This window comes from Rhagoletis pomonella, unplaced genomic scaffold (genome assembly GCF_013731165.1).
Source record: "Rhagoletis pomonella isolate Grant_MI unplaced genomic scaffold, Rhpom_1.0 Rhpom_scaffold_00002, whole genome shotgun sequence".
In the NCBI taxonomy this organism is placed as follows: domain Eukaryota; kingdom Metazoa; phylum Arthropoda; class Insecta; order Diptera; family Tephritidae; genus Rhagoletis; species Rhagoletis pomonella.
In genome coordinates, this window is record NW_023458556.1 from 113,862,877 (window position 1) to 113,877,218 (window position 14,342).

The 14,342-nt window shown below is 35.6% G+C and overlaps 1 protein-coding gene across 1 annotated transcript; it reads left to right on the top strand.

Annotated features, from left to right (window-relative positions):
* The first annotated feature begins 3,429 nt into the window (after positions 1 to 3,429).
* LOC118757139 (uncharacterized protein K02A2.6-like) lies at positions 3,430 to 6,567 on the top strand. Its single transcript, XM_036491881.1, has one exon. It carries the CDS (start codon positions 3,430 to 3,432, stop codon positions 6,565 to 6,567), a length of 3,138 nt encoding a protein of 1,045 aa, XP_036347774.1.
* Positions 6,568 to 14,342: the final 7,775 nt, after the last annotated feature.

Sequence of the window (14,342 nt, forward strand, 5' to 3'; positions counted from 1 at the left end):
ATAAAACCTTAATATCGTGTCGTGTGTTGATGTTGTTTTCGGTGTGTTCAGAGCTTGATTCTTTAGAACTTCACAATCACACTGTGAAAGCGCGAATCAACACGTATTTTGAGGCAGTCGAGAGCGAGCTTATAAAAAGTTTGAAAGCTTGTGAATTTTTTAGTTTGCAAATTGACGAAAGTACCGACATAGAGGGACTTAATATTCTTCTCGTGTTAGTGAGGTCGCAATGCAAATCGAAGAAGAAATTTTAATGCGCGAAGTACATGGACTTACACCACTAGCGACGAAATTTTTAAAGCTATCGACAAATTTGTAGAGAAAAATGGTTTGAAATGGAGCAAGTGTGCGGATATTTGCAGTGGTTGGAAAAACGAAAGGAGCGATGTCTAGGATGCAGCAAGAGGCAGAAACGAGAAGTCACTGTATGATCCGTCGGTAGATTTGAAACCCGTATTGGATGACGCTGCGAAGATAACAGAGGCCTGCGAAATTAAAATACATCTTTGGTTTTTTCTAGCACGTCGAGATTTTTTTATTGGTGACATGTATATTTTAGAATTTCCAGCAATTAAACAAAGTGAATCAGAAAAACGTATGTAACTTCGAAGTTAACGCCAAGAAAATTGATAACGGCCGGTTTCACCAGCAATTTAAATGGAAAATGAGTTTTTATTTTCTGTCCATTTCCATATAAAAATCCAAAAATTAAAATCATTTTTCACTTAAATTGCTTTCGATAAATTGGCTGTAAAAGTTATTTTCTTAGCTTTAACGCGTATTACCAGCGTTAACTTGGAAGGTTTAGAAAAAAACTATTGTCGAATATTTTCCCAACATTGACTCTGAGGATGCCTACAGCTGGATAACAAACCCGTTTTCATGTGACCCGAAAAGTAAACCTACTGGAATGACAAATTAAGCTTTTGAAAACCTTCCGGACATCAGTGACGACAGCACTTTGAATATTAAATACTCGAAGGAAGCCAAGAGAGTTCTGGATGCAAGTGTATGCAGAAAACACTGCTGTTGGCAAGATTGCATTAAAAATACTAGTGACTTTTACTTTTACATTTCTATGTGAGACTGCACTTTCAACAAATGCTTACATAAACAAATAATTTTTAAGCAAAAAACAAAACCGACTTCAATTCCCATATACAAATTTAAGATTATCGTTCATCTCTTCATGATCCAATGATCGGATTTAAACCAAATTAGAATGGGACCACCTGTGAGGTAACACATTTCCTTTAAAAAAGTATCAAAGTAATCGGTTTACGTGGTCCAAAGTTATGTGGTAACATACATAAAAAAAATAATAAAAAATATCAAATGATTTCAGGGTAAAATTGTCAAAGCTCCCAATAAACTTAAAGGAAATGGGTTGCCTATGCTTGCAACAGAAATATATGCCCGTTCCATTATTTCTTGAGGAAAGAGCGAGGCAACAGGCTGGTGAAGTATCAGTTGTTAAAATTCCTTAGACACACACACGAAATAATGGCAATTTTTTCTTGACCGTTTACTTGAGAGCTGCGTACCGGCCTTTAAGCAAAAATATACATACATATCGTCGTTTAAAGTACCATACCGCTAGGGTTGCCAAATTTTTTATGCGCGAAATCAGTACGTTAGACTTCTTCAAGCTAAAAAATCAGTACTTTTCAGTACATTTTTATTCAAAGCAAAATTATGAATATAAGTAACAGATAATACTTTAAAACGCCAGAGTACTTGTTTTTAACAATATTTTGATATATAAATAAAATATAGTTCATAAAAAATAAATGTGTTATTCACTTTGACATGAGTGTACACTAGAGTGGTTCAAAATTTTTTTTTTGGAAATTCATAAACGCTACCTCAAATTCTCGTTATTTGTTATAAAACAGAGACACGTATTTTTTTATTTGGAAAAAAAGTTTTTTTAGAGGTTGCGCTGGTCGGTTTTTTATAAAAACGCAGAGCTTTTTTTTTTATTTTCGTGATATTTTAAAATGCTGCTAAAAATTAGGTTTTTACATGTAATTACTCTGGTATTATTGGAGAACATTCCCTTAATTACATACCTGTCACCGGCTGATAGACATATACATAAGATCTGATGTCAAATTTTCAAAATTCAAAATGGCGGTTAAGAGTTTCAAACAAATCCAATATTTTTTTTTATTGATCGCCATATTGAATCCGTCATTTTGAATTTTGAAAATCTGAGATCAGATTCTTAATTAGCAACGCCAGGAACACACTAGTAACGAGTTTCAACCCTTGATAATGCTTAAAACGTTCAGTATTGTCACATAAGTTATCTTACTTATGAACATTCATCAATAAATCAGTTGCATTCCTACAGTCGACAAGAGCACAAGTCTTTTGCATACTCTCAGCATTGTTGTGACATGGTGTCAGAAATGCTGTAAATCGCACTCACGTCTGGAAATTATCCGTTACATACACAAAGAAGAAAAAAAAAAAAAAAACACATACAAAACCGGTGACTTAGCACAAACTTAGTTTGGTTTAGCCGACAAGAAAAAAAAAAAAAAAAAAACTAAAATTAAAATTAAAAAATCGAGCGATTAAGAAAAAAGTGATCTACGCGCTAGTAATCTGTAACGAAAGTTGAACTCATAAAATGGCTAGCATTAAACCACCAAAGCCGTTGCTCGTCAACAACGATATAGACATGGCAAGCGAATGGTCCGATTGGATAGATGAGTACAATAACTATTTCATTGCCGCGAAAATAAACGCGGAAACGGCAGAAGTGCAAGTGGCAAACTTGCGAGCATCGTTAGGCAGAGATGCTAACAAAGTCTTAAAAAATTTGGGCTTAAGCAGTGAACAATTAAAAAATATAGAACACATTAAGAGAAAGTTAACCGAACATTTTGCGCCGCCTAAAAATAAAACGTACGAAAGATGCCAATTTCATCGCATCAAGCAGCAACCGAATGAATCATTCGAAGATTTTCTACAAAAACTCAGAGAGCAAGTAAGACATTGCTCCTACGGGGAAAATATGGATGAATTTATAATGGACCAAATAGTGCTAGGTATTTGTTCAGATGCCACGCGACAAAAGTTGTGGATCGAAGAAAATTTGACATTAGAAAAAACAAAAAAAATTTGCAGAGCTGCTGAGAGGGCGGGAAAACAAATATCAGAGCTTAGTAATGAAGCCAGCATCAACGCAATAAATGTTCGCGGAGACCGCGAGAAAGTCTTCCAGTGCAGTCGTTGCGGTTTGGAACATGGGCTTCGTTGTTGTCCGGCATTCGGAAAAGAGTGTCGTGCGTGTGGCTACAAAGGTCACTTTGAAAAAAAATGTGCAAAGCCAGAAATGAAAAAAAGAACAGGAATGGTAACAGAAACGTAAAAAAAGGTAAAGGCGCGAAATCTAAGAGAGTTCACGTACTACAACAAATGGATGATAGGGAAAGCTATGAAACGGAGAGCGAATGTGGAGATTTTAAATACGTGAATGTTATACACACCTATAGGGAAAATAAACAATGCTACGGAAAATGGCATGCAATGGTTAAAGTTGGGTCGCATACGTTGAACCTTAAACTAGATACCGGTGCAGATTGTAATGTGCTTCCATTAAAAGAAGCAAAACGGTTAAGTGCTAAAATTGTAAACTCGGGCACAAAGCGGCTTGTTGCATATAATGAACAAACAATAAATGTAATCGGTGAAACAACATTACACTGTAAAGCACCGAAAAATAGTGCACGTGTCGTGTTTAAAATCGTGCGCGAAAATCTTCAACCTATACTGGGTCGCGAATGGTGTGAACAACTCGGTTTCATTGTACGTGTTAACGAATTAAAAAGCAACCATACACAAGTGGTTAGCAAAAACTCACAGACCTTAGGGTGTTGCAAAGACTTTAAGTACGACATTGATTTTATAGAGAATCCTAAGTTTAAGATTATTCCGGCCAGGAGAATTCCATATTCTTTGCGCGATGACGTAAAAAAAGAACTTAACAATATGGTAAAATTGAAAGTAATCGAACCAATAAGCGAACCAACACCTTCCGTCAGCCCAATGGTGATTGTAAAAAAGGGCACTAAAATCCGTATTTGTATGGATCCAACCGAGCTAAATAAAAATATTAAGCGCAGGCACTTCCCTTTAAAAACGGTGGAAGAAATAGCATCCAGAATTGCGGGCAGCAAATATTTCACAAAGCTTGACTGCCAAAAGGGGTTTTGGCAGTTAAAAGTGACAGACAGAACATCAAAATATCTTACATTCGCTACGCCATGGGGTCGTTTTAGATATTTACGCTTGCCATTTGGGATATCGTCGGCACCTGAAGTGTTTTCTGAAGTAATGAGTCGAACGTTAGAAAATATACCAAACTGCGAGGTAGCAATGGACGACATTTTTCTGCATGCACCAACAGAAACTGAACTTCGAAGGCTCACAAAAACGGTCACCGATCGTCTACATAAATCTGGTTTTACGCTAAATAACGATAAATGTGAATACAACAAAAAATTCATGAAATTCTTAGGACACATCTTCACTGAGAGTGGATATAAAGCAGACAGCGATAAAATTGATGCCATCACGCGTCTCAAAGCACCAAAAAACGTCAAGGAGTTGCAGCGCGTATTAGGTATGTTAAATTACCTCGGAAAATTTATTAAAAGTTTGTCTGAGCTTACAGATCCCCTTAGAAGCTTACTACTCAAAGACAATGCTTGGTTCTGGGGTCCTGAACAGGAAAAAGCTTTTAATGCAATTAAAAAAGCCTTAAAAACAACACCAGTGCTCGCATATTACCATGCTAACAAGCCAGTGAAATTATCTGTTGACGCTAGTAGTAAATCAATGGGGGCATGTTTGATGCAAGACGATCAGCCAGTCGCATACGCCACGCGTTCCTTTACTAAGTCACAGCAGAATCACCCACAACTTGTAAAAGAAGCAATGGCGATTCGATTTGCCTGCAATAAATTCCATGAGTATGTTTATGGTAAAGACTTAGTAATCGAAACTGACCATAAGCCACTCGAAACTATTTTCAAAAAAGCTTTGCATAACGCACCTTTACGACTACAAAGAATCTTATGGGACATAATTCAATATGCACCGAAAGTAATTTACGTAAAAGGTTGTAAGATACCAATCGCTGACACACTTAGTCGCGACTGCGAGCCAAACGAGGTTGAGGAAGAAGAAGAATATCAAGTCAACGTCACAATATCCAATTCCATGGATGAGCATCTCTATAAGCTTTTCGTCGATGAAACAGAAAAAGATTCGGAGCTACAAATGCTTAAAACTGTCGTTCTTAACGGTTGGCCAGAAACCGGTCAAAAATTACCGGCACCCATAAAAAAATATGCCACTGTTAAAGATGAAATCATTTTCGACGGTGGGTGTCTGTTTAAAGGCAACAAAATCATAGTCCCGAAATCGCTTATTATAAAGATATTACCACAAATTCATTCCGGACACATAGGCTTAACCAAGGCTTTAGAAAGAGCTCGACAATCCTTATACTGGTATGGGCAATCTACGGATATAAAGAACTTTATAGACAAATGCGCTGCATGCCAGCAAACGCAAAAGGCGAATGTGAAAGAGCCAACCATTATTAAACAAATACCACAATATCCATTTCAAATAGTGTCTTCGGATATTTTTCACTACAAAGGCTACGAGTACTTGTTAATAGCTGATCAGTATTCAGGGTTCTTTGATTTTAAACAACTGAAGTCGTCAACAGCAACGGAAGTCATTATTTGCTTACGACAGTGGTTCTCAACACATGGCATTCCAGAAGTCTTCGAAAGTGATGGCGGCCCGCAGTACACGGCAAATAAATTTAAGGAATTTTCAAAGGAATGGGGATTCAAACATCGATTTTCTTCACCGCATTATCCTAGGTCGAATGGTTTTGCTGAAAGAAACGTGCAAACAGCAAAAAACCTTCTAAGAAAATGTGACTTAGATGGCTCAGACATTTACAAAGGGCTTCTAACGCTGCGTAATACCGACCGTAATGCTAAATTAAAATCACCAGCTCAGCGTTTATTTAGTCGTGTCACCAGATCAACCATCCCGACAGACATAACCCAACTAATACCAAAGGTAGTGCCAAAGGTTCCGGAAGAACTCTTTCGATTACGTTGCAGCCAAAAACAATATGCAGACCGGGGCGCTAGTCAAAGACCGAAGCTGAAAACAGGTGAAAAAGTATTGCTACAGAAGGGACATCGTGAATGGATACCAGCAAAAGTAATATCCGAAACGCAATATCCCCGTTCCGTTATAGTACAAACTGAAAGCGGAGCGATTTATCGCCGAAACAATCACCACTTGCGCAAAACTGGAGCTACTATTCCCGATGCGGAGACAAGCGCTGAGACACGCGAGACTGACAGCCAGCAAGCCTCCAGTAAACCAATAGAAGAGCTTTCAAACGAACCTGCAGTATCGAGCGGCGAACTAACGCCAAGTATCAGCTCGCCAACCATCCGAACGCGAAGTGGACGCGTGGTAAAGCCGGTACAAAGATATGGACATACTCATACTTACTGATGCTCATGTAATAGTAAATTTTCTTACCTACATATTTACTACTATATTTTTCAATATATCTTTGCATTAACTCACATCTACTTCCTAATACATATCTTTTAAGTTCATAGTTCCTGAATTCTACTTATGCTACTAATCTATGTTGTTTTCATTCAACTAGTATATGGTATGTATGTCCATATGCAAATATGGATATTCACTAGATTTTTTACTGACTATAGTACTTTAAGATTTCACTGTTCACTGAATTATAATACGTTAAGTTGTTTTATTGTAAAAGAAAAAGGATGTCACATAAGTTATCTTACTTATGAACATTCATCAATAAATCAGTTGCATTCCTACAGTCGACAAGAGCACAAGTCTTTTGCATACTCTCAGCATTGTTGTGACAAGTATCAACGTTTTAGTATTAGTAATTTTTTAAGAATTTGATCGCTATATTGGATCCGCCATTTTGAATTTAAAAAAATTTACTTGAGAATCGTAATTGGGGACCCCAAAAACTCCCGAGTGCCTGGTTTCGAACAAATCCAATCATATTTAAAAGTATTAGGCGCCATTTTGGATCCGCCATTTTGAATTTTGAAAACTGACTTCAGGTTCCTAATTAGCAATCCCAGAAACCACTGGTAACAAGTTCCAACCCATGACAATGCGTAAATCGTTCAGTATTAACGTTTCATTTAGCATTAGGCCCATTCTAATTGTATAAGACAGGTATGTAATTAAGGGAATGTTCCCAATAATACCAGAGTAATTACATGTAAAAACCACATTTTTATCTGCATTTTAACATATCACGAAAATAAAAAAATTGAGAACATTAGCGTTTTAAAAAACCGACCAGCTCAACCTCTAAAACAACTTTTTTTTCGAAATAAAAAAAAAACACGAGTCTCTTTTTTTATCACAAATAACAATATTTTGATGTAGCGTTTATGAATTTCCAAAAACAATGTTTTTTTACCCACTCTAGTGTACACAGAAGCCAATAAATTGTTTTATATTTATGACATTTGTGAATAGCAATTATGAGATCATTTCCATCTTCCGTGTTTAAATAGTCAAAGAATTCTATAATTACAAGGGTTTCTCTCTTTGCGCCCGGAAGCAAACTTTATACTTAAGATCCTCTCAATTGCTTCGTTTGAGTGTAATATTGAAAAAAAAAAAATACATATTTTTTCAAACCGGGGAAAAACACCACTATATAAAGCAAGGATGCATTGTAAAGTTAATTTTAGCGTTTACCAAAAAATCAATCGTTTCTTTTGAAACTATTCAGTTTTTTATCGTTTAGGTAACTATCAAAATAATTATATTTTGCTTATTAACGAAAAAAATTCAATCGTTAATGCTGAAGCTGTAGCATGCATTTAGGTGCTAGGTGTTTATAGTGAGCTGGCAATGGCATACAACAACAACTCTTCGTTGATTTATTTTGTTTCGATGTTAACGATTGATGATTTATTTCGTTTCAACGTTAACGATTGAGTTTTGTTTCGTTAATTTAGCTCTGAAACGAAGCGAAATTATTTTGGTAAGGTATTTTTGCGCATAAACAAAACGAAGTCGATTCATATAGTTTGTTGAGCATCTCTGATATAAATATTTTATCTATAATTTCTCATGGCTTAAATATATATTTTCAATTATGCTAAAACTTTGAAAGACTAAGAATTCGCTAAAAAGAGTTTCTAACTCTGTGTTTTGTAAGCAAAACTCTTTTACAATGTCAGTAAATAGTGAAAAAAGAATTGTAAGTTATAGGCAAAAGCCATTCGAATATTCAAATTTGTTGTTATTAAACTGAAAGTTATTTTCGAGATAACTAACAACACTCGACAAAAAAACGCCAGCCTTATTTTTAAATAATTTAAGCTCCATCATATTATCGCAACTGTACGTAACGACCCGGCAAGATGCCCATAAAACGATTGATCTTTTTGTTGTATTAATTTCTTGGGCATATCAAACATTATCTGAAACATGTCAACTATAATTAAATTATTTTCTTTTTACTTTTTACAGTACGGTTTAAGGAAGTTCCAACGTTATGTAAAAAGCTTAAGAAAATCCTAAAGTATTTTGTTTGAATTGAAAATTCAGTACAAATCAGTACACATTTTGGAAAATCAGGGCATTAGCGTACTGATTGAAGAAATTAATAAAATCAGTACAAGAGCTAAAAAATCAGAACGTCTGGCAACCGTACAAACCGCGTATCGTAGTTCTGCAAAGGCTCGTAACTAACATTTGTGCCAAAAATGAGATTTACTCACCGGAAGGTCCTGACATCAAGCCTAATCCATGTATACCTAAATATCGATGTTTAAATATAAACGGTAGAGATAATTAGGGATAAAACACAGAACCGTGATGAAATAAGATAGGTTTTTCTCGCTCCTTTAAAAATTTGGCACCTCTCATATGAGGTTTCGTACTTTAAACGACGATATGTATGTATATTTATATCTTTTTAATTACTGAAATCGGCTTTATAAATTTCGCGATAAAGTGATTTGCAATTTGAGTCCAATCCCCTCCTGTACTGATGAAGTCAATCGCTACTTTTGAACCGCTACTGCACCGACTCTTAGGTAAGCAGCTACTCTATTAACCCGCGGTAGTGCACATGGTAGTGCAGAGTCGAACCAGGCGGAAGCAGAATAGCGAAAAACTACGACAGAGGGCGCCCATAAATCACGCAAGTTCTGCTTACGACTGGTTCGACTCTGCACTACCGTGTGCACTACCACGGGTTAATAGAGTAGCTACTTACCTTGGAGTCGGTGCAGTAGCGGCTCAAAAGTAGCAATTGACTCCAGCAGTACTGGAGGGTAGCTACTGCAGAGTATCTTATGCAAGAAACTCATACAACAGCTTACAATATTTGTAGCCAATTACTCGTTTACCTCAACCAATTCATCACTTGTTCCCGCCCAAATTATATGCATATTTGCATACATACATACATATGTGTATATAAACTTACATACCCTGCAGCAATAAGGACTAGTACTTCACAGGTTAAAATTTGATTGGTCAGAATTGGACATTTGCTTGCATCGAAAATGTCAGCCTTCGACCAGTCCCCAAGGAACCGGCCTAGAGATAGACGAAAAGTACAGTTTGGCAGTGACAGGGTGGTGTTGTCTTACAATTCAATAAAAACAATTAAAGAACAACACCCTGTAAATGTCCCAATCGCTTGGTCTGGCCTTGATGCAAAGTGAACATTTGAACACACATTTGCATGCGTGGCTGTAGCTCAGTGCGCAGAGATGCTTGCCACTATTTGTTAGCTTTCAGGAGGGTCCGGGTTCAAATGCCGTCAGAAGCAACATGGTTGTAAAATGATAAAATATTTTTTTTTGTGTTTCCGAAATATGAAAAAGCATCTGTGAAGTGCAGAACGTAATCGTGTTCCAACAAAAAAAAATCTCCAAAATTGGACTAGTCCAGGACTATCTTACGGTCAGTGTTGATTGGACCGTTCCTTTTCCAACGACACGCCAATGCTAAAATCGGCGGTTGAAACCATTGGCAGGGGAATTATGAGGGACTAGTGCTGGTAACAATGGGGAGTATCTGAGGGCTAGCCTAGGGTGACTCTGAATTGCTGCAGGGTACTTATAAAAGCGTCTTTATATATGTATACATACATATATGTATAGGTATACATTGATGTGGCCCGAAATAAGTAAAGTCGGAATTTCATCGCTCTCACCCCCTCGGATTGTTTTATACCGAAAGAATTTGAAAAATATTTAGACGTCGCTCAAAGTTTTCCATGTATTTACTTTATATGGAAAAAAATTTTAAAAATTTCTACCAAAAAAATTTTAAAAAAATTTGCATTATTATAGGAAGTATCCTTAAGGGAAACAGTTTTCCAATCGAAAAACATTGGTTTTCAAGAATTCATACCATTTCTACAAAAATTGTTTTTCTTTTCATATAAAATACATGGAAAACTTTGAGCGCTTTAAGCGGCCTCTAAATATTTTTTTGATTTCGAAATAAAGAAACATGGGTATATTTTTTGATATAAGTAGAACAATCCTAGGGGTGAGAGTATTGGGACTTTACCTTTTTCACAAGCATTTTTTTGGACCACCCTAACGTACATCCAACACACATGTGTGGAGCAGTGTTGCCACTGCCTTAGCCTTTAAAGTATCCATTAGAAATCGGAAACTGTATCCAGATCTATGGAAGAGAAACTCGGCCTCTTAACAAACTTATTAACATGTAGTCAGTATTTTCCTATCCTTAGACACGGATTTGGAAACAAAGGCCCATAGTTATAGTCAAAATTAGGTCGACTCTAAAGTTAATTGCAGCTTTTGGACATAATTTTCAATGGGATACTTGTCAAAAAAGGTTTAACTAACATTAGTGTCGACTTAATTTTGACTATAACCACGGGCCTTTGTTTCCCAGATCTGTTTCTAAGAAAAGTACTGACTACAACTACGGGCCAAAGTTTCCGCATGTTCGATGCTTATTACTACGATTACATTTCCACAAATAATACATGCAAAAAATGTTTCTTAGTCTATCAAAATAGTACTAATTTAAACTAATTTTGACCTTTTACATTTAGTTCAGCAAATTGTTATTTCCTGCTATTAAGGTTACAATGTTGTTCAATCAAACTGGTGGATTGGGAGCTATCTATGAAATTAAAAAAAATTCTCGAAAACTTGTATTTGTCTGTAAATTCCGCCTTCAAGAAACATTTCTATTTCCGGCTTGTTTGAATTTTCCCTTAGCGACATATAACTGAGAATCTAGAAGTTATAAGTTATTTTTAGTACAGTCAAGTTATTGTTGAAAATTAGTCATCGGCATGGTTGTAAATTTCCTTTGAATGCTAAAACAAGTGTTTCTCGGGATGTAAAAGCTGATTTTTTTGCATTATAGTTAACTACTACAGGCCGGAAAACTTTTTTAATTTGCAAACTACTTGGTATTATTAAATGCACGTTTATGTAGCTAAGGGCCGAATTCACAGGGCTTAGTTAAATCATTGTTAACTTAACCACCAAGAAGAGCTTATCTATGAATTTATATTCAGAGTCACATAGTTAACTATGGAAATTCGTATCGCCTGAAAATATAAATTCGTTCCAAAAAAAAAAAATTACTTTCACAAGAGTTTAACTATGGGGGCATGCTGGTTTAAACTTTTGTTAACTGAGCGTTGTAAATATAAAAATCAATACATACCCTGCAAACCAAAGTTCCCGAAATCTTAAGGAAATCGTTAAGAGTATCTCATTTCTGTAACGATTTTTCTACGAATTTTCAAAGAAAATTGTATGAAGTGGTTGACACGAACTCGTAAAGAAATTTCTGTACGAGAAATAAAGAAAATTCTGGAAAAATTCTGAAATATATTCTTCACATAGCAGCATTATTTTCGTTACTTCACAGATTTTCTTCCGAAATTTCGTAAAAGAATGGAAGTGTGCGTAATTTATTTCATTTTAGAAAATTCGGCAAAAAATCGAATTAAATCTTAAATCAATTTGATACATATGTGAAAAAAACGGCAACACTGGTGTGGACATAAAAATGTATGAATATATTGTGCATAGAGGTAGTCAGTCATCCGCTGCTAATTTGCACACTTTGTTCTGCTACTGTCGAGTAAAAACGCGCGCTCGTTGCGTCTGCTGGCGTCGATTTCATTGCACGAAAAATCGTGCCAGGAATTCATAATACTTTATACATACAAAATAACGCATACATATGTATTAACATAATTATCAATCGCTCAGCTTGCACTAGTAGAATTTTAAGTTTGTGAGCACGAAGTTTATAAAATCCCCATCGTTATTTTCGACTCAGTTTTTGTTTTTTTTTTCAATATATGTACATTTGGGTGCCCATCGAAAATGCTTTTTTTTTGAAATTTCTGGACCCTACCCCCTTATTGGTTCGTTTTTATGAGAAATATTATTGTCTATTTTTATAGATTTTTTAAAGGTCGCGACCTGTCGATTTAGGTCAGAAAATACGATTTTGAAGATTTATGAGTTTTTGAATGACTACTTTTTTTCGATTTCAAATATCGAATATGATCTGAGTAGATGATATATAGCCTTTAAAATAGTGTATAATAGTCTATTGTAGGACTTGGCTTGTTGGGGTTTTTTATCGGGTAAAATAAAAAAACCTATATTTCTCTTGATTTTTTAAATTTGGCCATACATAATTTCCACAATTTCAAAATATGTAGTACTATCTAAAACTTAATCTATTTCTACATTAACTGATAGCTCATTTATTGAAATCGCATAAAAATTGCGGCCATAAATTTATATTGTGTATGTACCGGACTTTCAGATTTTTTCCAGCAGTGTGGCTAAGGAATTCAGCAATATTTATTAAAAATTGACATACAATCGCTCTTTAGCAAAGAAGTGGGTTTTCAAGAAATTTTAGGAAAATGGTGGTGGCACCGCCTACTTATATGATATATGCGTATCTCAAAAACTACTTGACCGATCTCGATCAAATTTGGTACACACATTGCGCTTAGGCTTCTTAAGCACCATATTGAAAATTGTTAAAATTGGAATTAAAATTTTTCCTAATGGGAGAGTCTTCTTCTCAGTAAATATGGCCTTCTAAGGCCTTAAATTCGTTAGATTAGTTATTTTGGATCACCCTAATATACATATATGCATTTGAGTGTGTATATTTATTTATTATTTATTATTTATTATTATTATTATTATTATCAACAAACAGGACGCTTACAGACTATATGACAAATATATACATAGAATAAGGGAAACCCTTATGACAAGTGCCTTATGAGTAAATTCTTAAAAGTAAACTTTGAGTAAGAAAAATCGAAGTCTAAAGATGAAGAATAAGCATTAAATTGGGAGAGAGTCCTCCTTAAAGGAGTATTCATACCATAAACAGTTTTAACAACACCCACAAAAAACAATTCATTACAACGAAGAATACGTGAGGGAACATTAAAACGAATTTTCATAAGGAGGTGCGAGCAATCTATAGAGCCTACAATTATATCAAAGACAAAGCACATCGATAACAAAGTACGCCTGGACTCTAACCAAGACCGGACCTAAGACACTACCCTGGGGAACACCAGAGGAGGAGACAAAAGAATAAGACGATACATTATCAAAACGAACAACACAGCGTCTGTTATACAGATAGGATGTGATCCACTTCAGAAACTCTGAATGAAAGCCCAGGCCTTCAAGTTTAGCTATCAATATTCGATGAGGCACCATGTCAAAAGCCTTAGAGAAATCAGTATATATAGCGTCAATTTGGAATCCCTTTTGAAAGGTTTCCAAACAGTCCTCTGTAAAAGCAGCTAAATTGGTTAACGTAGATCTGCCCGGCATGAACCCATGTTGGTTGGGACATAAAAAATGTTTAACAGCAAAGTAAATTTTATCTTTAACTATGGACTCAAACAGTTTTGAAACAGTGGTAAGCTTAGAAATCGGCCTATAATTCTCAATACAATTTTTATTACCACTTTTAAGAGTTGGCGTAATAAAAGTCAATTTCCAGTCATCGAGGAAAACTCCGGCAGATAAAGACATGTTAAAAATGTGCCTCAAAGGCGCAATTAGTGAAGGACAACTTAAATAAAATAACCGAGAGGCCATCTACATCAGTGTTAGTGGATAGTTTAAGCTGGTTAATGCCATTAGCTACATCCTCGTCTGTCAACTTTAATTTCCCGAAGTTAATGGGAGTATCTAAATTTG